This window comes from Vicugna pacos, chromosome 6 (assembly GCF_048564905.1).
Source record: "Vicugna pacos chromosome 6, VicPac4, whole genome shotgun sequence".
Lineage (NCBI taxonomy): Eukaryota > Metazoa > Chordata > Mammalia > Artiodactyla > Camelidae > Vicugna > Vicugna pacos.
Window position 1 is genome coordinate 50196523 of NC_132992.1, and position 26079 is coordinate 50222601.

Here is a 26079-nt window from a genome sequence, read left to right on the forward strand (position 1 = left end):
ACTTTAAGAAATAACTTAGAATCACAATAGAAATACTTAATGTTTTTAATTATAGTTTTTCTCAGTTAGATTTTTTTCCCCTAAGTGCTTAATTTTCATTTTCTCTTCAACTTCATTAAAAATATCGTTACTGGAAAGATATCTTTTAATGAACTGTGGAGAATAAGTAATAAGCATGTTATAACTAATTGGAATATTACAGAAAAATCACAGTAATAGAAAATAAGTTTGCCAGGGGCTGGGGTGCAGGGAAGCTTAAGTACAAAGCAATATAGGGAAATTTTAGAGGTGATGAAACTTTGTGGTGATGGTTACATGACTGTATAAATTGGTCAACACTTCTTATAGACATGTACTCAAAATAAGGTGAATTTTTGTGTGTGTAAATTATATTTTGAAGAAAATGTCAAAAAATTTAAAATATTATAGCATTTAAGAAAAAGATCTCAGGTAAAAGTAATCTGAAGGAAAGAAAAGTTAACTTTCCTTAGCAAAAATTTAAAATAAAACATGACCTTCTTTTACATGTTGTCCTATTTTCCTCTCTTACTGAATAATGTCTGGCTAGTTTATTAAGAGCCTGAATTTATAGCAGGGAGTTTTGCTTGATAAAGCATTTTTCTTATATGTATTTGGGACCTGGAGGCAATAATGAGAGTTAAAGAAATCAATTAATAGGAAAAAATGCATGTGACTATCAATAACATAAAAATAATTACTCTTGATAACTTAGAGAAATCATTATGTAATAATGACTAAGATGTCTTTTTTTCTAAACAACTCTCATTTTATACCATGTTACCTATTCATTAAAAATCAAAAACTACACAGCCAATGGAAAATTTTGGTATAGAGAGTTATGCTGGAAATTATTTTAAAAATAGAAAATCCAATGCATTGTTTAGATTTGCATTTTGCTACATATAAAATGCTTGCTGAGGAAGGTAAGTTGGTAAATATGACCTAATGGATTCAAGTTTTTAAAGGAAGGATTCAAATTCCAATTAAGGCTGTCCATCTTTAGGGCACACTTCTGGCTTCTGTAACTTTTGAACATTGTACACCAGACACACTGAGCTTAGCTAAGTTACTATGCAAACATGGCCTTCTTTTCAATGACAGGCAAACCGTTCCTCACCTTCTTTACCTGAGGAGCCTCCCCAACTTTCAAGATAAAGCTTAAATATCATCTCTTCTGTAAAACTTTCTCAGTTGCCATAAAATAATGGTGCTTATTATATTGGACTAAAGTAATCAGTTAACAAACATTCCCTCTCTATAAATATGTATGCATTTTGTTCAAATTTTTTTTCCTTGAATTAGAATATTTCAACTTTCCTTGTATTTAGTTTTAATCTTCCCCAGACAACTGTTTTTAAATATTTTTACTGGAAGTGCAGTCAGAGAACTTACATTCAAAGGTATTATAATCAATATAGTAAGTAAAGAGTAACATCACCCTGGGCAGAAGCCAGGGAAAACCTGATTTATGCAATTAATTAATCTTGAAACTGTTATGTATTTGTTCTTTTAACAAATGATCTTTGAAACCCCTGCTAAATATGAGTGCTGTGACAGATACAAATTAAATGAGATGAGGAGAGAAGTTAGAAACAGATTTAGTTCTTAAGTATCTTACAGTCTGCTGGAGAATATGAGAAAATCAAAAATAGCTTCCACATAGATGAAGATAAATTGTTATGAAAAATCAAAATGAGGGAGTACTTGGAGGAAGAAGCATTTGGGCTAAACATTATAAGAAAAATGAGCCTCAAAGAGTTGATAATAATATCCACATTAAAGGGTCGTCATGATGACTAAATGAACTTTTATGCATTGAAGCAAGATATGAACAATAAAGATCTATAAAAAATATCTAGTGTTAGTATTTGGATATGCAGGAGGATCTTTGGTAGGAAACACAACAAGAACAGAGGTTATGTAGCTTAGTCTTTGTTATATAATCTGTTAAAGGCCATTGCAGAAAGAGAATACAGCAAAATGAGAAAAAAGACTTGGACATTTTCTTCACTAAGCATAGGAAAAACAAGAATGTTGAATGGACAGGAGAAAGAGTGCAAAGGTGGCTCTTCCTTCTTTGGTTAGACAAGAACAATGTATTGTTAGACACAAAATAGGAGACAAAAGCCAATCCTTCATTTTAAAATGAAATAGTATCAAGAAGATGGTGACCAGATTATCTTCTTCTGCAGATAAGATAAGAATGTTGAATAGTGATTCATGAAAAATCTTGATTAAACCATTCAAACACCAACTTTCTAAGTAAATATATTTCATATGTGTAATGTAGAAATCAAACAATGGAAATTAAAGAAACAAATAAGAGCAATACATATAACATGCAATCCCATCAAATAAACAAATAGTCTCAGTTATATGAAGAACTCATTAAGCAGATTGGGGAAATGGCTCCGTATTTGGGAAAACATAAAAAGTCAATTACCAATATTAAATAATGTGTTTTTATATCCATATCCTTTGAAATTTAAAATTCACATTTAATGCCAGTTCTACTGTTTCTAAGTCATTCTATTTTAAACCAAATATGAACAGTTGCTAAATAAGCTTTGTATGTTAACACATTTTTTATTTTTCTTAATTGTCAAATACAGTGCCACTTTTAAAGTGAAAATATACTTACTCAAATGAGGATTAACAGGAGCTAAAAGAAAGGCAAAAAATAATGTTAGCATGGCTTGAATGTCTTTTATAAATAAAAGTCTAATCAGTGTCTCATAGTTCTTTACCAAAACTTAATGATCTTCCCCACTGTGGCACAGAGAATTACATCTGAAATCCATTTTGTTCTAAAGGATTGAACAGAATCTACTTTGGAGCTCCGCAATAAGAGCGTCAAAGTACCCAAAAGATCAATGCTAAATAGCATGTGGGATTTGTTCATTTCCCAAGGAATAGAGCTGCTGATCTTTTATATCTTAACTGGTGCTAAACAAAACCCAGAAATCAAAATGAGGCTGACAGCAGGCCAACCTATAATCTAGATGTTTGAACAATGAATGCAATTATCCAACAGAGATTTCACTTTCAGCTTTTTGGGGGGGTTCTTGGTTTTGTTTTGTTTTGTTTTCTATTTCTGGTGAAAGAACATGTTCTATGAAAACAAAGCAATTCTCATATCATGTCATTATATGCGTCCTAGAACAATAGCTACTTTGATGATGATTTTATTAATTATGTTAACATACACACAAAGACACACACACACACACTTTTCAAAAGATAAGCAACATATTTGCGTTTTTGTGTACCAGAAGAAATACTTATCTCAAAAAAACAGTCTTGTTTGCAATACAAGTGCTGATTTATTTCTACCTGAAGAGGAATTAATGCTTTCAATTTTACTGAAACAACAACAAAAATATATCTAACGTAAGAGACAAAATGGTATCTCTATATATCGATTAGGCATTTATTACTCTGAGTGAAAGTTCCATTCTGGATGAAAAAAAGTATCGCTGCAGTCTCTCAGGATTACAATGGGCAGCTGACTCTAACAACGTCCAGAAGTTTGCCCACTTTGTTGTTAATTCCTAGTGTTTGCCATTAACCACTTTTGTTAAACTTGCTCTTACTAATAAAGTGGGATGGTCGAAAATGTACACATACACACAAAGCATGTTCATACATAATTGTTACATTTAGTACATTGAGATCAATTTTAACAATAATTTCTCAATTACTTTTTAATATTTCTGCATAGAAAAGGTAGACTATTCCTATTATTTTAGTTCTGATTCTGCATTTCCCTTTGCAAATTATGAAATGAATAACACAGAGAAGGAACTATACATTTACTAGTTCCACAGAAGTGGAGAAAAAATACTTCCCTTCCGTGCAAGATAACAGTATGTTTTAATTTGAAAATTAATTATTAAAATCAAAATTATTTTAAAATTAGAATAATGTAAAATTACAAATTTTTCTATATATTGTCTTTGAAAGAAATAGCATCTTTGAATTATAATTTAGTTCTAAGAAATGTGACATCTACATGTAACCTCTGACCAGACTAAATTTTGAGACTTCTACAATATTTTAGATACTAAATTCCTATAAATATCACAAATAACTGTGAAAATTTGCCATTTTAAATTCAAAATATTGAAGTGAGCCTATTTTTCTTCTTTAAATTCCATGTCTAATTTCTTATAGATGGCTATATACATTATATACCTACATACACTAAAGTACACTTTACCCGTCTATATTATATAAAAGTAATTTTTATTAAAGTGTTTAAGATTTTAATAAGCATGCCTAAGAATATAAAGACAACTAAAGTTGCAACCAAACATATCTGTTTTCCAGATTTATTTTTCATTTCAGTTTGTTAGCTCATAATTTTCAATAAGAACTACTGAGCTTATGAAGATTTTTTTTCTATGTCTCTGTAAGACAAGTTCTAATAATTTCTAAACTGAGCAAATGGGTAAAGATTCTCTGTCAGGGTGGAATCAGCCCTAGTTCTAGTCAGAGTTAGTCATTTCATAGTTGTTTAACGCCACAGGACACTGACATTTTCTGGGTCTTACTACCTTCATTTTGTAAAGGATGTTAACAATGATTTCCAATGCCCCTCCATATTACATAGTCTATAGTTTCACAAGTTACAGGCAGGGACCATAAATATTAGTTAGGAGGAGATCATTCATATTTGATAAAACAGATGACAATAAAAATTTAGAAAAATATACTAGGATGTTATTTGTTGGCTTGATGGAATCACAAAAGTGATTACAGACTAACAATTGCTATTCTGCAATAAAATTTATATCACTAACATTAAACGGTACATTTTTAAAAGAATTATATTTAAGAAAAGATATCCAGTGACTCTAATGCTTTTGCAAACATGTTTTTTAAAGGATCACATTCAAGAAAAAGATATGTAGTGATTCTAATGCTTTTGCATGCTTGATCTTGTATGAATATTCTACTCTATATTATATACCTTAAATTTTTCAGTGAAAATTGAATATATCATGCCCAATGTACTCTGATGAGAAGACTGAAGAAAAATGACTTCAAATGAAAAACAACTCTAATGAGTTTTTGATAATTATACTTTTTTTTTTTTTTTTGGCACTATTCACTGTTTCCCTCTTAGGTAGGAAAACATAATGCTAAACAGAATAGAGAACTTCAACTGCAAAAAACCCCACATTCCATTATCTTTTTAACTCAAGCCCTAATAATCAGTAATAAAAGAATAATATTCCACTGAAGTAATGAAACACATGAAATATTGTGCCAGTGGTTTTTTCAAACTTGAAAAATACATTGACAATTTTAGAATGAGTCTTTGAATATTCTAAACTTCAACTGGAAAAATGCACATGAATTTCAACTGATAAAATGTTAATCTGTCAGTTCTATATTAAAATATCATAGCTAATCAATGTTATTTCTATTTGAACTATTATAAAGATTTTTATCAACTTTTTTTTCACAGTTTTACACTATTTCCTACTTTTGTTCAAGTAGGACATTAAAATAGTAAATATTAAATACATGTAGTTTATAAAGGGAAACTATCACTAACATGTACATATTAACATTAGTGATATTAAAAAATGACCAAAAAAAAATCAACTAAGATGTCTTTCAATAGGTTAGTGGATAAACAAACTGGTATACCGACACAATGCGATGTTAATCAACAATAAAAAGAAATGAGCTATCAAGCCACAAAAAGATATGAGAAAGCTTATAATGTGTATTGCTAAGTAAAATAAAACAGTTCAAAAGGCTGTATGTTGTATGATTCCAACTATACAACATTCTAGAAAAGGCAAAACCACAGACATAAAAAGATCAGAGGTTGTCAGGGTTGCAGGTGGGATGGAAGGATAAATAGGTGGAGCACAGCAGACTTTTAGAGCAGTGAAATTAGTCTGTATGATAATGAAATGGTGGGTAAATAATACTACAGAGTTGTCAAAATCCATATCACTCTACAACACAAATAATGACCCCCTATGTAAACTATTGACTTTAATAATGTATCAGTATTTGTTAATCAATTGTAATAAATGAACTACACTAATATAAGATGTTGATAATAGGGGAAACTATTAGCGGGGGGAGGGTATTAATGGGAACTCTTTACACTTCCTACTCAATTTCCTGTAAACTAAAACTGCTCTAAAAAATGAAGTCTATTAATTAAAAAATATTTAAATTCAATCACATCCTAAATCTTAATGATACAAATTTTAAAACCATAAAGAATTTGAAAAAAAAGTAGACGTACTGCATCATAACTTATGGTATTAAAAAATAATGGGACATTGCCAACATTATCACTTGGGTTCAAAATTAATTAAGAATTTTTCTATATCTGTACATTTACAATCATGTAGTATAATTTATGATGACTAAGTATTGTGGTTTTTATTGTCACTTGGCTAATGTCCCAGAAAGTCAATATGCTAAATTTTATTTTGTGTCTAAACTTGGTATATAGTTACAACCTACATATTCTAGGTAGTTTAGTATGCAAATAAATACTTTTAAATGAAAAGCCACTTACCACTATATTTGATGACACGAATTGTTGAATCTCCTTCGCCAAATTTGGTGAGAGGAGTCAGTCGGACTTCATAAGCTTCTGGTTTAATTAGCTCAGTCAAGTTATATGTAATTAATTCTCCCTTTTGAATATTCCCATTTATTTTAATCTCCTGTTCCCACCATCGCTGCTGTCCAGCCTGAAATTAAAAGAATTATATAATAATGTTCCTGGTATTTTTAACTGTGCATTGATCATTTAGCTAAAAATACTACTGCTGGGGGTTCTTTGGGGCCTAGGACAAAGTTATATTCCTTTAGAGATGTACCTTTGTTTCTGACATGCTCCGAAAGTTAGTATGGTTCACTTTTATAGATGATCCCTTGCTTTGGACAGACCTTGGATTTTCATTCCTGTCTGCCTTTTCAGTGCCAAACTATAAGAATCAAAGTTCAAATGTGTCTGTGTTGGTTAATAGGTGAGGTCAAAAGCAATCTGGGTGGGAAATATATATATATATTTGCTTGTTTTCTGAGGGTGGGTAAATCCTAGTTATATAGCCTAGCCTGCTATACGTCTGGAAATGAAAATCTCAAGTATGTACTATTAACACAGGACTAGACAAATGACAAATAAAATAATGAAATGGAACAGAAAGCCCATATGAATATTTGTGGGGGTGTTCACACAGAAGACATGAAAACATGTATCATTTGACTGGTTGTGTATATAAGAAATACACGAATGTGATCCTATTTCATATCTTTTAAAGAAAAGTCAGTCTCAGGAGGATCAAATGCTTAAATTTAAATGAAGTTAAATCATTTAGAAAAAATACAGAACAATGCCATTATGACCTCAGGTAAGATATTACTTTCTTAAACAGAATAGAAAAGCACAATTAGTAAAGGAAAAGATTGATAGATTAGCCAATCTTAAATTTGAAATTAATATTAAATTTAAAATATTAGTGTAAAAATTTCTTTTCATCAGTGCTCTCCATTAAACAAGGATAATAAAGGCAGAAGTTTGGAAAAAGATATCTAGAACCAATACGATTAACTAGAAGATATTAAAAGCTCCTGTAACCAAATAATAAAAAGAATTCAATAGCAAAATGAGTCTAATAGGAACAGGTATTTCATAAATGAAGAAACCTAAATAACTAATCAGAGAAAAGGCTCAGCCTCCCTGTGAATCAAGGAAATGAAAATTAAAGCCACAATACTATTTCCCACCATCAAACAAAAGCTTCCAAAAATTATAACACTGAGGTTTGATGTAGATATAAAACAATGAGAATTTTTATACCTGTCAAAACCTGGGGTAGGGGAGGAGGGTGGAAGGACAAGACTTTAGTCTATTTACAAGCTGACAAGTTAGCCTGCAACAGTATCACGGACACCACCAGAAGAATCAAGACTGCTGGGTCAGAGAAAAGGATTCACGACACAGCAGACAGCGCAAGTTCTACGTTCAAACTGGTCCCCTTTGTCTCCTAATTCACGCAGGGTGAAACAAAAGTGCCCAGTTGGATTTTGCATATTCCTTAGATTTGTATCCCATCTGTAGGACATTGAGCTTAACAGACCTTAGTATTTTAAACTGACGGTAACCAAACTTGTTCAACCATTGGCCAAAAGGGAGAAATTATATTTATTATAGTAAACATTAAATGGGTTTTCCTTTTGTTCCAGAGGAAGGCACAATCTCTACATTCTGAGGATGTTTACTCTGCAAATGATCTTGAAAAGATCAGCTGGTATTAAAAAAACAGTGCTCCTGTACATATGATATGCAAAAAAGCAGGAGATTCACAGGAAACTGTCTTCTAAAAGCATATTCTTGATAAGTATGTAAATTGGTATAAGTATGGAGAGCAATTTGGCAATAAAAGCAATATTACAATGAGAACAGATAAACCCTTGTACATAGGAAACAGGAATATTCATGGCATAGAAACACAGAAAATGATCTAAACATCAATAAGACACAGAATAATCAAATTGTAGACTCTTCATAAAATATAATTCAAAATATAGCATAAAAAATGAACCTAAGCCACAATACATCATCATGGATGAATTTCATGAAAGTAATACTGAGCTAAAATTTAATTTTAAAGCAGACATATTAAAAAATTTAAGTTCAAAATATGCATTTGGAAGAGGGATACATAGATATGTGTGAGTATAACGAAATGCAGAAAATAGTAAATACTACATTTAACATGCTGGTCGCACGGGGTGGAAGAGCATCAAGAGGAGAAGATGCAATTGTGAGGAGGTAAAAGAAGACTTAACTCCGTGATTTTTGTTTCCTTAGATTGGTAGCAGAAATACAAATCATAATTATAACATTTTTGTTTGCCTGAAATATTTTTCTTTGTTTTTCAAAGAGAGAATTGTAGAATAAGAGTTAGAGACAGGCAATTGTGAATTTTCTTAACACGCTTTCTCCCTTGAATTTTAAGACAATGCTCCCTTGTACTGCTTCCTGCATCTGTATCTGTGGCCACTCCTCACTCTCTTGCAGGGCTGCTTTTCCTTTTCCTGAGTTCTAAATGTTGATGGTCTTTGGAGTTTTGTATGTGGTGTTTTGATACTTCATATGAGCGATTCTCACAGTTAGGCAAGCATGAGAGTCGTAAGACAATTTTGTTAAAAACCAAAATTCCAAGTCTTTACCACCAGTATTTCTGCTTCACTGAAGTCGAGGATAAAAATTTTTCAGTGAGCTTAGAAATACATTGTTTTAAAAAAGCACCTCCTCCTTTTCAAGGCAATTTGGATGCAGGAGCTCCAGGGCCTATATTTGGTGAGGCACAGCCCAGTAGCACTAGACCACTGCATTAATACCAGTGTTTCTTCTAACACCTCTACACTGATTACTCCCTAACTTGTATTTTCAGATCAGATAGTGAAAAACAAAAAAACAAAAACATCCTACTACATTTATTAGTCCTTACCAGGCAGGCACCATGTTAACTGTGTATATTACACCACTGTATTTAATTTACCACAACCCTGAGTAGGCAGGAACTAACAGTGGCCCTATTTTACACACTGAGGAAACTGAGGCAGAAGTTACTGTGACTTTCCTTAGGTTGTGTATCTAGAGAGTAGCAACTGCAACATTTGATTACACCCAAAATGACTCTTTCTGGCATCATTTTCTCCTCTGCTCGCCCAGAATTTATTGCTCCCTTAATTATTTTAACCAATGCCTTTATATATTTAGTTATAATACACTTAATAGTGCTTTTCTTTTTTGGACATAGATTATAAGCCAGGAACAATTTCTTACTAACTTTTCTACCTATAGTGTCTGGTCATCAACTAGATAAAGATGTGATGAGACTAAATTCAGTGTATATTTAACTGACCCAAGGAATACAGCAAGAAATCTAACTTAGTGATAACTGTATACAGTAATTGAATTTACAAACATTGATAAAAATGGACATAAAACCTAATTTTACAGAAAGTACTTTACTCATGCATAGTTGACACTAGACATTACAAGGTTTCTATAAGTTTTGGAAATTAAAAATTCTACAAAATAATATAAATGACAATTCCTTTAACTGTCTTTAGATTTTAGACTTTAAAAATTATATGTACAAACAAAAGGCAAAGTACTATTATTTCAGAAGATAAGCCCACAAAAATATATATAGAATAATTTGATGTTTTATTATTATCTAAAGATACACAAGTTTAATCAAGGTATAATTTTCTGGATGTTAAATATAAACTTAATAGCACTCAATATTTGTAGTACATCCCAAGGGGAGACTGTAGGTATTCTGTCATTATAATGAGATGCTCTACTTAAGTAATTTTGGTTGGCAGAAACATTGATGTTGTTACTTATTACAAATCCTGGAGTACATAACTTCATATGTGTATTAAAAAAGCAATAACTTTGATTCTAAATCTTTAATTTAAAGCTGTAATGAAAGTATATACTTCAGCAGTTAAGGAATAAGCAATTAAACACTTCATATTGCATCTCAGTGAGCTGTGCAAAGTGTAAAAATGGAAAACTAAATGCAATGTTTGCACATACACAAAAGGAAACACAGTATTAGTCCATTGTTTGCAGATAATAATATAAAACCCTCAGAGAGTGTGGGACCCAAAGCATAACTACAGAAGATAGTTCCAGAGCACGCTCATAAACATGCTAATATGAAAGCAATGTGGAAAGTATTTCTTATCATTTCAAATTTTAAAAACATTTTGTTTAACTTTTTCTTTTCCTAGGAAATACATTACCTTCACGTAATTTAGAAGATGATTTTCATGATTTGAAGAAGAAATAAGCCATAATTTTTCTGAACACTAAGACCTATAACTTGTACCATATACGCTATCTGGAAATTCTCATTTCCAGAGATAAGGCTCAGAATAATTTTACAGCATGACATGGAGGAGGACTGGAAAGCTGTATTCAGTAACAACTGGAGAAAGTATGGATTCATAAGCACCAATGTGCTTCTCCTAAAAATCGAATATTCTTTATTTTTCTAAATTGAATTTTGCTTACTTCATTTCTGGTGATGGAAAGCTAATTTTTTCAGTTCAAGTTAAAATCAATATGTTTAAAATTTGAACTTGATAAACTTAACCCAATCACTTTGCTTACTGGGCACTACACAGGGAGGTACTTAAGTTGCGGCAAGAGCAGAGGAAGCTCGTCTCCCAGCTTTCCTGTTTGTGGCATGGTGGTGGAGGGATGGATGCCTATTGCCTGGATTATCCTGTCTGCTACTGATCATATCTTGGATTTAGTCAACCTCATTGGGTCTCTCTGGTCCTGCACTAGCACTTTTTGCTTTGTTTTTGGAAGTGCTTTGGCCCATGGTCAGCATTTCTAGTCAATCTGTAATTTTCTTAGGCAAATTACAGGTTCTTTCTGTCTAAAAGCACCATCTCTACCCATTTTCAGGGGTTGGGTGAATCCTGTTTCCTCTCTACCACAGTGATGCAAAAGACTTGCCAGGCCCCAGTCCCTGAGCACGGAACTCAGTCTGTGGGCTCCCTCAGGCAGCGCACGGAGCTTCAAGGCAACCTCTGGAGTTTTCCTGAGCTACCTGCAGGGAAGTGAGTCCATACTGTCCCCACTCAAGTGGGCTGCAGGTGCCTTTCTCAGGGAATTTCTAGCACTTACTGTACTGTTCTTTCACTTTTACTAAAATATTCCTCATACTTGGGGACTCTATTTGCATTGGAACATCTCCTGATAATTTGATTCCTCACATAAAGCCTTTTGAAACTCAATACTTTTTCTCCCTCAGCCACCTCCTGCCCACTTCTACCACCATGAACTCTCATCTGATTTAAAGCCCAGGATTTCAAGGCTATCATTTTCCCTTAGATTTTATAAAATCTATTCATAGTTCATTTGTTATCTTTCTAATGTCCTAGTGTGTGTCTATGGGTTTGTGTTCATGTTCTTGGACCATAAACCTCAACCTCCACTGCTGTGATTTTAAACAATGAGAGAGCAGATGATAAAAGAGACTTAAGGGATTAAAAAAATGCATTTGTTAATATTTCAAATTCCCAACTGTCCTTTGCAATCAAAGTTTTTAACTTACATAGTAAATGCGTGTCAATCTGCATTTAGCTTTGAATATCTTGAAAGTTATTCCCTGTAGTTTTTCTAATTTATATTCCTTATCGTAATGAAACAAAACAGGAGAATACAACAACCTTCAGGTAAAGACAACACTGAGTGGGTCCACAGCTTCAGTGACTCTTTCAGTCTTTCATGCAGTTTTAAAGTTTTCTGTCCCTGCCTACCTTGATGAACCACTGCTGTCTGGAGGGATGCAAAGTGGATATGCAGGCAGAGTCTCTGGTAAACATCACTGGTGTATAAATGAAAGACCTTGCAAGTATATTTCAAGAATAATTTAAAAAGTGAGAACTAAACATTAGGCACATAGAACAAAGTCTTCTGTGACAACCAAATGAAATATGATTGCCTGGTGACAACAGAAATGGAAGAAATAGAAGTAGAAGAAAAACAGAGCCTAAAGCTTCCTAAATATATTGTGTGTTGTGGCTTAAAGTTAAAATATAATTGCAGAAAAATTAAGACAAATATTAGAACATAACTTTGAATAAAAGGAGGTCCTTTGGCACCCTGAAAATTTTTGTTTCTGCAATAGCTAGACATTAAGTAAAGGGTTTGAAAACAAAGATTAGTATTTTAAATAGTCAACTATTTAATACATATTTTTTAACATGACAACTTTACAATTCTAATGCGACTACTTAAAATATATTATGAGTTACATGATAATATTTTAAATAATATAGTTTATATTTACTGAGTGATTACTATATACTAGATCTGTTCTAAGCATTTTAGTTGTTTTATTTAAGCACAAACAATTCAATGTGGTAGCTAAAAACTTAACTTTAGATTGTATTATTATATTTCCACCTATTCTATGTGTAGAATTATTGTTTCTAAAAATAAAAACATCTGATGAAAGTAATGAAAAAGTAAAGAAGGAAAGAGTAAATATGGTACCACAGAAGACATAGAGAGCAAACTGAATGCTCAATGAATCTTGCTAGTCTTCTTTTCCTGCCCCTTGCATGCACATTTTAGATCCTCTGTCACATGCACGGCATTTGAAAAGCCACTGCTACCAAGTCTTAGGAAATGCTCCAGGAAATATTTTTTTTTAACTCTGCAGAACACATTTATCTTAAGTTATATGAATATGAGATTAAATTTTTTTTCTGTTTCATGAAGTTACTTAGTAATAAATTTAGTAATGAATTGTACTCATAATTGTGTAAACTATATTAGTAATATAGTTTAAACTCACAATTTGGTAGAATTTAAAAGATTTGATATTTCACAGGGCATATGGAGATCTTGACGTGATACTTAATTGATCTCTTTTTCAGTTTATAAAGAAGAATTTGTTTTTGTCTAGAGGATAGAATATAAAATTCTAATAACTACAATTCATCACCCAAAGCATTCTCTGATTATTGGACACTTTTTGATAGTGATTCATTTTATACTCTGATTATAATAAAACATTTTAAGATTTAAAAAATAAAGCAAACTTTGAACATTTGAAAAAGTTCCTGTCTAAACTTAAAGAAGCAGACGTGTTAACGTGTAGTTGAAATTAATATGGATGCTTCCAGCTCAGAAAAATTGTCACTTTGGTCATGGTCAGGCTACAATCTCTCTACCTATGAGGAAATGGCCCTATTATAAGAAACATGAATTTTAAAGATACAAATGACAACTCTGCTAAAAATGGGGAGGGAGTATAAGCTTCTTTAAAGGAATGTAATATAACACTCATTTAAAAATATAACAATATAGTTACAGTACATTCACATTTCAATATTTCAATATTTAAATTTCTAGGAACAAATTTGACAACCACAGTGTTCTTTACATAGGAATTAATAAATTAATAAAAAATACTAGCTTAGTTAAACATTCTCTTTAAGTATACTCTCTTTGAGTATACATAATGGTAAATCAGGATGCCTCTAATTCATTGCAACCCCAGCAAGCAGGGTGCATAAATGATGATGCTTGTATAGTATGCCATCAGACATCAGAAAGGCTGATCCTTTAAAAGTGTGTTTGGCTCACATTCCACAGTATATAGAACTGCAGTTTGGGATAATAGCTGGGAATACTCAGCTGAATTACTTAAGTATTTTTGTCCAATAAGAAAATTTAAAACTAATAGCTAGCAACTCTTTGAGGACTCGCTATTGGCAAGCATTGTACTAAGGATTTTACACACTATTTTTCATTTAATTTTTATAAAACTCCAGTGAGGTTAGCATCATTATATTTATTTCCTCAGTCAAGGCAACTGAAACTTAAGGAATTGATCAACCTTTCCAGGTCACATAGCTGGTAAGAAGCAAGAGATGATATAGGAACCAAATACTGTTCAATTTCCATCTTAATCACTGTTCTCCATTTCCCATTCTTTATATGAAATGTGTTGCTTTCACAAGTTTTTCTAACCAATGTGCCCTTTATTCACATCCCCTTAGAAGAGTGATAGAGAATTTTTATACCAGGGAAGGCCTAATTAGGTTTAACTGAATTACAATGCTATGGGCGATAGATTAAGATAATGAACCTATCATTGGAGGAAGGTTAGTCATACAAAAAGCTTTTGATTTTGTGAGTCCTGACAGTTAAGAGAATTCAGATTCTGCTTCTGAATTTTACTTTGGAATGCCAGTGAATGCATGCTCTGGTTGTGCTGAGTTCTATGCTCACAACTGTTACATAAATCATTAAGTGACAGGGTATTTCACATCGCCTCAGGAAAGAATTTGCGTGTATTACAGGCAGATCCCCTCAACCATGCATTTATTACTTTCATCTGTTAAAACAAAAAACAGCAACACTGAAAACCACCCAAGAGACCATGTATAACAGTGAAAATAGTCATTCTTTAGCAGGTAGTCATAAATCACCATAGGAGAAAAACCGGTTTCCTATCAACTTTGGAAATAACAGTCTAATTATTTTCTTGCCATGCTTGGATCAGCAGATGAAAGGACACGTTAACCTAAAGATTAATTCATTACAGATTTTGACCCTAATAAATTGGAATTAAGCAGCTCAGGCAGCATCTTTCTTCATAGGTTAGTTTTTTCAGGATGTAAAATAGATCAGTTTTGGGGGTTTTGATTTTGGCATTTCATCTTGGTATTTTTCTGTTTATAAAGAAGATGAAAATCACTTCTTTTTTTTAATGAATAATCCAGTGTACTGTTTTACATCTGTAAGATGTTTTTCTATTGCTATGTCCTGGATTTGTTACTAACAGCTTTGTATTTTGATCCTAGAAATGCCACCTGACCCCTCCATCTCATCAATAACTTCTTCTAAAAGACTTTTAATTGAACTGTTTACTACTAGTGAATTCTGATTCTTACTCATCCTACATATTGCCACTGAAATAATTTTATCTTATTTTCTTGCTCCAATTATCTGAGTTTTATGCTTTTGTAATGTTATTTACAATAGTAGCTAACATGATTGAACACTCACTTGGTACTTTGATGAATTATTCAATTAAACTTAGTTGAAATCTATAATATCACCATGAAGATTTTCTAAGTTTTGTTAGAATATTTTAGCTTGATACCACTTAAATAGATATCCATTTGGGCAAAAAAAATGGACATTCATAGAGAGAAGCCTCAGGTTAAGTTTTCATAAACTTTATATAAGAGAAAAAAATCATATAACAATTTAAATTCATTGATGTACTATAATTTTAATTTTTGACTGATAAAAAGTCTGTCTTAATCATCCAAGTGATTTCAAATTATAGGCTAAAAAGAAAAAAAGTAAGAAAACCAAACAATGCTTACAAATGTGTAGAGATCTGCATCTCTTACTGCATTTTGGATAAAGAATACCAATACTCTTTTTTCATGAAAAACATTGCACAGAAACATTGACTGATCCATTTATTTATTCATTCAAAATCATCTAACTGGATTGGCATGAAAAAACATAAATAATGAGAAACCAAGCAAAGTAAGCTCTTTTTATATTATATCTGTTAAATTGAGAATGGAAGGGTGAGTGAACAAGACAATGGGAATGTTATATAAAACATATTCAAACATGTTTTAAATGTAAATTCAAGCTCTTTATATATTTTCTTTGTATTTTTCCTAAGTCTTAGGAAACAGATTTTAAAATATCCTGAAATATAAAGTATTTTTAGTGACTTTATGGTTAATAAGAAAATATAAGCAATATTTCTAAAATATATGATAGAAATCTTAATATATACAGAAGAGTTTGAATTATCAAAAAAAATATTAGCAATTAAAAATAAAATAGATAATTATGGAAAACAACTTGAATGAGGCAATAGTGTACTCGCATGCCGCTCCAGTGATTTCTCTGGCAAGAAATTGGATGTGGTAATGGTGGTAGAAATGGATAAAAATAAAAAGACTTGATACTTAAGAGATAAAATTAGCAGAAATTAGTGATGAACTGGATGTGGGGAATGAAACAGAAGCAAGAGTCAAGAACTATTTCCAGTTTGTTTCTGGCTTGAGCAATGGGATGGATGATGGACTAGTCAGTGTAATGGGGACACCAGAGGAAGACCATGCTTGAAATAGAATACGTTAGCATCTAGACATGCTTACACTTGAGCCAACTGATGCATCCAAGTACAGGTGTATTAAGTAGGTAGGTCTAGTGAGTTAACACTAAAATTTTGAAGACATTACTCATGGACATGTTTTTTTGGTAGTGGACAAATAATATAATGTAATGGCAATCATACTTATTCTTGCAAAGAAAAAAGAGAACGAAAATTGTGAAAGATTAATAGCAAATACTCCATGGCAAGAAAATAATACCTCAAGGTCAGCCAAGGAACTAAGACAAAGGCTGTCAATCATTTCAGACAGATAGCATCAACAAAAATACTGGAACACGATATAAATTTTAGCACAGATTAAGCAAGGATAGTATTTAATAGTCAGTGCAGTGTTTAATAAAAAAGAAAATTAACAGGATTTTTGTTCCTCTCCAAAACTAACCCTGGAAACACCATGAAAGCAAGAGGGAGATTAATGGATCTGGGCAGTAAACTGTAAACCCCAGTGGAAAAGGGCCATGTCACAAAGAGGAAATAGGTTAGCACATAATTTTTTTTCTCCCACGCTCCCTGTCATTCTTATGGGTTGAACTTTGCTCAGGCTTTTCCTGCTGAGAAGCCAAAAATTAATCGTACCAGGTAAAAGGCTGGGAAGTGACTAATACTAACTGTAGGCTAGATTAGTAACCTGAGTATTTTCTTTCCTTCCCACTCTTCTTTCCTAAAGAAAAGTGGGGAAAAAAGAAATTTTTCCCAGAGGAAATGACTACACATGATGAAGCATTTCCAAAATAGTAGTAAAAGAAGTTTCCCTGAGAGGCAAACGAGTGCCTGCACAGCTAGAGAATTCTCATTAAAATCTATAGAATATACTAATACCAATTTCTTGGTTTTTGTATTATACTCTGTGTGGGATTTTGAACTTCCCTGTACAATTTCTTTGTAACTTCTCATGAATCTATAATTATTTCAAAATAAAAGCATTTAAAAAAATTTTTTAAATGACTTCATATTGAAAAGCCTTTTAAAGCACTAAAAGGTATACATAAAGGTGAGGGAAAGACACATAATTTTTTATAGTAAAATTTAAGAATATCCCGAAAAGAAAATATTGGAAGCTTCTAGCAAAGACAGGTATTCAACAACAAAAGATGAAAACTCCGATTGGTATTATGCTTCTCAACACCATCAATGCACGTAAAAGGCAATGGAGTAATATTTTCAAACTGTAAAGGAAAAGAAAATCAAACCTAGTACTAATGTCCAGCTAAATTATCACACATAGATTCATTTATTCAGCAAATATTTATTGCACCACAACTATGTGCCAAACACAATAAATAACACAAGAATTAAACAGACCCAGATCTCTTATTCCGTACATCTATGCCATCGTTGATGCTGTTTCACCAACCTGTGATTGTCTCTAGCTTTCCCAGCCACTTGGGAAAGCCATGCTCACACCTTTCCTTTCCTTTCCCTAATGACCCCGGCTCACTGATAGAGCTTAAAAATGGTGAGCTGAGCCCATGGCCAAGACTGGAGCCTTCTCTGGACTATCTTGGCATGGCAATCTTAATTGAAGAACTATGGCCAAGCTTGGGAGTAAACCTAAAAAGAGGTAACTGTGGTTTGTATAAGGATCTTAATTATTCACCACCACGGACAACATTGCTTGGGCTTGTGGAGGAGTCTTTAGCAGTAACTTCATAAGACATATACAGATGCTACTGTGGTCCAAGCTCAGAGTCATTGATGAACCCCCTTCATTCCATTCCCCCTATTCTTAGGATACAGAAGCACGACTTATTTTCTCCCACTTTCCTTCTGCTTTACAAGAAAGGGTTTATGTAAGCCATATGCAAGTGTAGAAACAGTATCCGTCTTCATTTAAATAAATGTTTCTGTTTTCAGTTAGTTTTAGTTCATTTATTCAACAGTGTTACCAAATCCTCAATTCTGAAAACATTTTAACATCTGAATTATCACTATTTTTTTTAATTCTCATTATCCACATAACGTAATTGATAATTAGTGGATTTTAAAAATCATATGCCATCATTAATTTACCAAAAAAGATTTACTGAGTGCTTACTATATGTCAGGCATTTAACTAGATTAAGAGATATATATTATCCCATTATCTAGATACTAGGCATGCACAGTGAAAAAAACTTTAAGAATAACAATAATAATAATGATAATAATAAAAGAAAAACATCCAGCTTTCTCAAAACTAACATTTCAATTGTGGGAAACAACAGTAAATAATAATAATAATTACATACATAGTATGTCAGAGAGTAGTAAGTGTGATGAGACAAATAAATCAGAAAAATTGGACAATGAACAAAGGATCTCACTAAAATTATGGTGAAAAGAAAAACTGCACATTCTTTAAAATACAATTCCTTAGCCTCTAAAGCTGGATTTTGCAATATTAGAGTATATTTATGATTCCATATAAACCTTCCAGAATTGTGGGGACATGAAGTGCTTTTTTATGTTTTTTCTTCTATTTTAAGAGGGAATTTTTGTCATATTTGTTCTTTTATATCTTTATTTTAAATAGATAGCTATAATGTGGCTTGCATATTACTAAAATTGTATTGTAAAAACCAAAAGACATAATCTAACAAGATTTGTTAAACAGATTTAAAAGAGAAAAGGCCTATAACTGAGTTGAAATGTTTTAAAAGCAAAAGGCCCCCAGAGGATTAAGGGCTAAATGTAAGTTTGGTTACTTGGCTTTTATTTCTTTTTTTATAACTATTAGCTGATTGTATTTGGACCCATCAAGAAATTCAAGGGGCTGCAGCTTCCTTGTTAGTAATGTAAGGGTGGTCTTTATAATTCATTTGAGCATTGAAATTGATGTATATTTGAACATTATGAAATATCTAATTCTGTAGATGAGATATACCATTAACACTATATCATAATCCATTATTATATTTTCCTTTCTACTAATAACTGAGCTGGATGAATACTAGCTATAAGTACATGAAGATCGTAAGACTGTGTGACAAAGAAACCAAACATTTAAACTATGGAAACATTTCAACTTAAAAATAATTTTAAAGCTATGAAAAAGTTTAAAATGCAGAAATATGCAGAGAATATATAAGCAATTATCCATGTATTTATCAATAAAATGAAGTCAACATTTTATCATATTTTGTTTATATGTCTTAAAAGAAAATACATTTTTACAGATTTATGGAACCCCACAATCTACCTCTTTCCAGATACATTTCCTTTTTCCCTTACTGCAAGGAGGAACTATAGACAGGATGTGCTTTTTTATCTTTTCCCAAATATGGCTTTATACATTTTCAATATATATTTGAATATATATATTATGTTGGTTAGAAAAGAAATACTATCTTCTTCCTCCTGATTACTTGGTTTTTATTGAGCAAAAAATACTAGCTTTTTTGCTATTCTAAAAATAGTTATTTTACATCTGGGTTTTTTTTTTTTCCAAAGCAATTGCCCATCAGTGGTCCTGGCATTGTACTGATGTAGAATGTATATAATACAAGAATTAAAACAAGAATTTTTCCCACTATTTGTTTATCTTTACTGCTTCATATATGGCCAAAATATCCTCATGCTATCAACTAATAATGACTAAGAATCTGCTTTATGCTCAAGGTAATGCTATCTAGCATTTCATAGTAGAGAAAATATGCATTTTCTCAAGACTTACACTGCTTTGTATGTCAATACTCCATTTGCTGTGAATTTCTAATGTAATGAGAATCCACAGATCTGGTTAAATACACAGATTAATCAGTGTTTCTCTTTCTGGTTGTAGAACCTAATTTCCCATTTTTAATAGATTTCAATAGATTTAATAGATGAAATTATGTTTTTTTCATGTCAAGAAATACATTATTTTTTAAATGTATTTTTAATTGAATTATAGTCAGTTTACAATGTGTCAATTTCTGGTGTACAGCATTGTTTCAGTCATGCATGTACATACATATATTCATTTTCATACTCTTTTTCATTTTAGGTTACAAGATATTGAATATGGTTTCCTATGCTATATGGTATAAATATGTTGTTTATCTGTTTCATATATAATAGTTAGTTTCTGCAAATCTAGAACTCCCAGTTTATCCCTTTCCATACCCTTTCCCCCTGGTAACTATAAGTTTGTTTACTATGTTTTTGAACCTGTTCCTATTTGGTAAGTAAGTTCATTTGTGTCTTTTTTCTTTTTTAGATTCCAATATGGTATCTTTCAAGAAATACATTAATTTAATTTTAGTTTTAGGATAATAGAGTTAGCTTAGCATCGCTTTTACATATAAAATTGATGGTTCGTTATATGCTTTGACTTTTTACTACGTTAAAACAATAAACTTTGGGTACTTCAAAAGTTTTATTTTCTAATCTTAGCCAACATGTCTGATTTTATACTCTACTTGGGGAAACTATATTCTGTTTCTAAAGAAATATTCCCCTTGCTCACTTCCATAGAGCCACTGTGCCACATAGCCAATATAACTTACTTTCCAACAACACCTATTTGAACTTATCGTTAAGTCTAATTTATGGGCCTGTCATGTTATTTTTATTACATGGCATAATGGAATACTCTTCTTACCTCATCACAAAAAGTTCCTACTTTATCTTGGGTTGTGGTTGTACTCATTAAATAAGCATTACTTGATTATTTATTATGATAGTCTCATTTCTGAGGAACAATTTTTTGAAGTTGAAGTGATATTAAATACCTTTGTATATAGCAATTTTTGACGGCTGTTTTTTTTGCATTCATCTAATTAGAATTGTCAAATCTAGAACACATTATAAAATAATTTTGTATAAACTAAAAAGAAAGAATAAAATTTTAGGCAATTTTGAGTCAATTAGAGTCACTTAGTAAAAATGAATGGTTTCAAAATAATACATTTGTTGAAAAAACTTGATAAAAATAAAAAATATATAAAATATTTCAAATTTCTTGAAATATCTTATTTTAAATCACAGCATTGCTATTCCTAACACTGCCATTAATAATGAAAGTGCTAATTTTAAGCATTTTAATCCATAAAAGAACATATAGACATCTACAGCATGTCAGTGAGGCAGACTAAGTGCTTTTCTGGGCATAATACAATTCTCAGATGAGCAGCCGAAAATAGAAGTGTTACTAAGTGTTCAAACTTACTAAGAATATTTGAGAAAATTCATGCCTAAGCTATTTATTTTTATCAAATTTTTGATGTTTCTAATATACAAGTAAATATATTTCAGTGTTCACATCAGCATACTTCCTTTTAAAGAATTAAGAGTTCATTAATAATGAATAGCATATATTATTCTCAAAAAATCCATAAACTCATAGGATGAAACTTGACTAAGAACTCCATACTTAAGTGAGTTCTCCTTTGAACATCCAACTTCAGGGTCTTAACATCCTTGCTTTTTAGAAAATTCACACTTGCAATCTGGAAAGTCTATATCCTAGTCTCTGAAGTGGTACTACCAGGATAGACTATGTAGGACCACTGGAAGGAAATGTGAATTTCTAAAGGCATGTAGAAATCACAGATCTATTAAAACAAAATTAATGGAACATGCAGGGGCAACCCTGTGCAAAACAAGCAATCAGAAAAAAATTTAATCTCCCAGCAGACTCTTCTCTATTCCTAGATGATTATCCTTTGTCTAATTTCATTCTCACAAGACCTTTATCTATTAAGTTGTTCTAAGGTAAGTTGCCAAGTCTTTTAAGTTAGATGAAAACTCCAAGATTTCACCTTGTCTGCATTACTCACTTTATACAAGAAGACTAACAATGACAGGAAACATTTCAGATGTTCAAAGCAATTCCCAGTGGTGCAATCTGAAGATTGGGAAAGTTATTTTTGAGCATGTGGGACTTTCTGAAATCCATGTCAAAATACTAAGTAACAACCTTTGTGTGGACACAAATAAAACCGTGTCTCATTTTTTTCACTTGGCAAATGTACTCATTATCTTTCAAATTCCAATTTATATTTTTATTTATATTCTTTCAAGATTGCATGCAAACTCTCTCATACATAATTATTAATATCAAAAATTTGTGTCATTATGCACATGCAGACCACATCACACACAAATTGGAAACAGAAGCAAATGTAAGGAAATTAAAACAGAGGGGTGTATAATACTCCTGAAACATTAAAATTTGTCAAGTTACTATCTGATTATACAAATGGTACCACGACTTAGTAAAGTACAATTATTTAATTGCCAGTTGCTTTTAACAGCAATATGACTGATCAACTAGTGACAGATAACAAATGAAGCACTCATAAGCATGAAGTATGATTTATTGTTAGAATTCACTGCTTTTTATACCTGTCTGACAATGGGTTAATTTATCCTCCATAAGGCAATCACATATGGAAGGAGTTTTATTTTGTTTAGTCACTGTAAAATTCCTACAGTATAGATTAGTAATTATTAAGTTGAGTCAGTTTCTCAATAGAAAGAAATATCTTACTTTCTGGATCAGAAGAAAGACATTTGCCCACACTGACAAAATGTTGTGCCATTACTTAGATTTACTGACAGATAGCTTAATAAAAACTCAAGTCCAACACCAAAATTAATTACCAACTGTCTCTCATAGAGCAATCCTAATTACAAAGTTTCATTCTTTGCTTGTCTTAATTTCCATCAGATCAGCTGTGGAATCTGCATTTTCATCTCCCACACAATCAGTGTCCTATCAGTATGAAAACATCTATTAATCGTACTTCTAATTAGCAAAACACCCAATTCTCTTCTGTTGCCATTATATTATTATAATAATCAGGTTCACACTAGAATTTTTGAATCTGAGCCGTCACTGTTTCTTGCAATAGAACTACACTAGTCCAATAGACATTTGAAGATATAATGCCTACAAAACTAAATATAAAAATATATAATTCACATATGCATTTATTTTCCTCATGTACTTGTATGTTGCTTTCATCTCTAAGCTCAATTATTTTCTGCCTCATATTTCTTGACTTCATTCATGTCTCTACTCAATGTCAATGCCTAAGAAAGAGGTCCCTGACCACACTGTTTCATATAGTACAACTATCACTCTGCACTCCATGATCTTGCTTCGTTTTGTCCCCCTAAAACATTTTTTTACTATCTGAAACCATAATAGCTGTTTAAGTGTGGACAAAAATTCTTCCTAAGTAAAAACGAAAGTTTCACAAGGTAAGGAGCTTCTCCTGAGTACACTGTTAGGACTGTTTTTGTCTTCTCATTAGCTTAGAGTGGGCGGCACATTTGTCCTCAGCTGTAGGGCAACAGGCACCAGCTTAAAGGCAACAGGAAGAGGTCCAGGCAACATCATTGGTATAATGTCCCGCAAACAACCCACACACATAATAATCATACCACTATTAGCAATAATACCAAATGTAAATAGAGTCACACATATCATCAAACCATTTATTAGCGATAAAACCAAAATGATATTTAACATTACTCTTTCTGGTGCTTAGTATAAAACATAAGCTAAAATTCAGAGAACATAAGACCTCATCCAAAATTTCAGAAACTAGAGGTTACTAAAAAAAGCAATTTACAATAAATAGAGCTGTCTGGAGGAGGGAATAGCTAAGGCCCTAGTTCTTGATTCCTTGGTATTATAACTGCTGCCCCAGGGAACTCTTCCCTTCTCCATTTTATCTTTTGTCAGCTGTCTCTTAGCATCTTGATACTCTAAACCCTGGTCAGTTTTGGGTTAACTGTGATTTTTGGAATACAACATTCAAAATAATCATTTAAATAAGCATGGAAATGCAGTTAGGATATAAGCATTAGGAGTCTCAACCCTTGTGAAAGCAGGACTTCATGTCCCCACAGTTATGCCTCTTAGAACTCACATGTTCCTCTTAGTTAGCGGTTTGTTCTTATGCAAACGGTCTGTCTTGCAACTTGTCAATGGGTTTTTACATACTGAGTAGTCATAATATCTTCTCAAAATATATAAATTTAAACTGTATTTGAACTCAGATTCGTTCTCTTATTCCTGAACATAATTAATGATTATGAATGTAGCCACTGAATTTTTGGGTCATTTACTTTACTCATTTAGTTTTTAAGAATAACTAAAATGGCAAATGAATGCAGAAGTTATTATTACTTCATTTTAGCTAATCTACCTGATTATTCAAAATTAGATTCTTTCTTTCCTGCAGACTGTAGTGTAAGTCCAATTTCTATTCATTTATTATTATTGTTATAATTATTATTATATTACTCTGCTCTCTACCAGCATATAAAGTCCATGAGATCATAGACTTTTCCTATCTAGTTTGTTTCTTACTCCATTTACAAATAACACTATGTGACAGTTAATTACAAAATAAGAATTAAATAACACTAAGGCTTTGATGAATTATTTATAGGAGCATGTGTCAGGTTTTATTGATCTGATATAAACATAGATCATATTTAAACAATGGCATTTGTTTTATTACCTGTTTATTATTGACTCAGTCACTCAAGACACTTAATGAGCCCATTTGAGTTCTTTTATCCTTTCATTATTTGAAATAAATAGTACAACTTCATAAATAACTCTTTACTTTTTTTCATATTTTAGAAGTAAGTTTAAGAAGTAGATCTTTCTGAGGTTATATTTTCAGCAGAAAATCAAATGGTATTACCAACATACTCAATCAAATACTGCTGACCAGAAAGGCAGCTCTGGGTAGTAATTTCAGCTCTTATCAAGCATTTGGTCCTTTTATTCCTAGCAGGTACATGAGGATAAAACTTGTTTGCACTGTTTGACCTCAATCATGTCACAGAGCTTACTTTGGTCAAGGAAATATGAACAGAATTGATATGTGCCCCTTCCGAGAAGATTTTAAGAGCGGGTGCATGCTTCAACATGCTCCTGCCAGAAAACAATTTATACTGTAAAGAGTTTTGTATCAATATATAAGTACTTACTTCACCGATATTTGTGGGACATTATGATACTTAAGGAAAGGACAATATAAAAACTAGAGGGGAGACAGTATATAGAACAAAAAAACCCCCAAATTATGTTTTAAGTGAAACTGCTCTTATCAAAATTCTTCTAGGTTTTTGGTTGGCTGTTTGTTAAATTTAGGATCCATTATTGCTGCACCATATACCATAAGCATAACAACATGTATATTCAAATTAGCTTCTCTAAGCAAAGGATCTGCTATTTAAGCATAAGAAGACTTCCTATGAATGTTTTTACTGTGTCATTTTGCTAAGACACAGATCTTTGAGAATGAATTTCAGCTTAGTATCTTTAGAACATTAAAAGAAAAGAGTTGCATAGGATATATTTGTACATGAACATTATTTTACA

General features: G+C 31.9%; 1 protein-coding gene and 1 long non-coding RNA gene across 6 annotated transcripts in view; one reads left to right on the forward strand and one right to left on the reverse strand.

Moving 5' to 3' along the window:
- LOC140696910 (uncharacterized) overlaps positions 1–26079 on the forward strand; it is a 136005-nt gene that overhangs the window by 88115 nt on the left and 21811 nt on the right. The gene's annotated exons all lie outside the window — the stretch shown is intronic.
- The window catches only part of MDGA2 (MAM domain containing glycosylphosphatidylinositol anchor 2), a 417841-nt gene that overhangs the window by 35952 nt on the left and 355810 nt on the right, over positions 1–26079 (reverse strand). For both annotated transcript variants that reach the window (XM_031679006.2, XM_072962999.1), the window contains exons 11-12: positions 6575–6752; positions 2663–2683 (exon numbers count right to left, since the gene is read on the reverse strand). In XM_031679006.2, coding sequence (XP_031534866.1) covers positions 2663–2683; positions 6575–6752 — 199 coding nt within the window. The remainder of the gene's footprint in view (positions 1–2662; positions 2684–6574; positions 6753–26079) is intronic.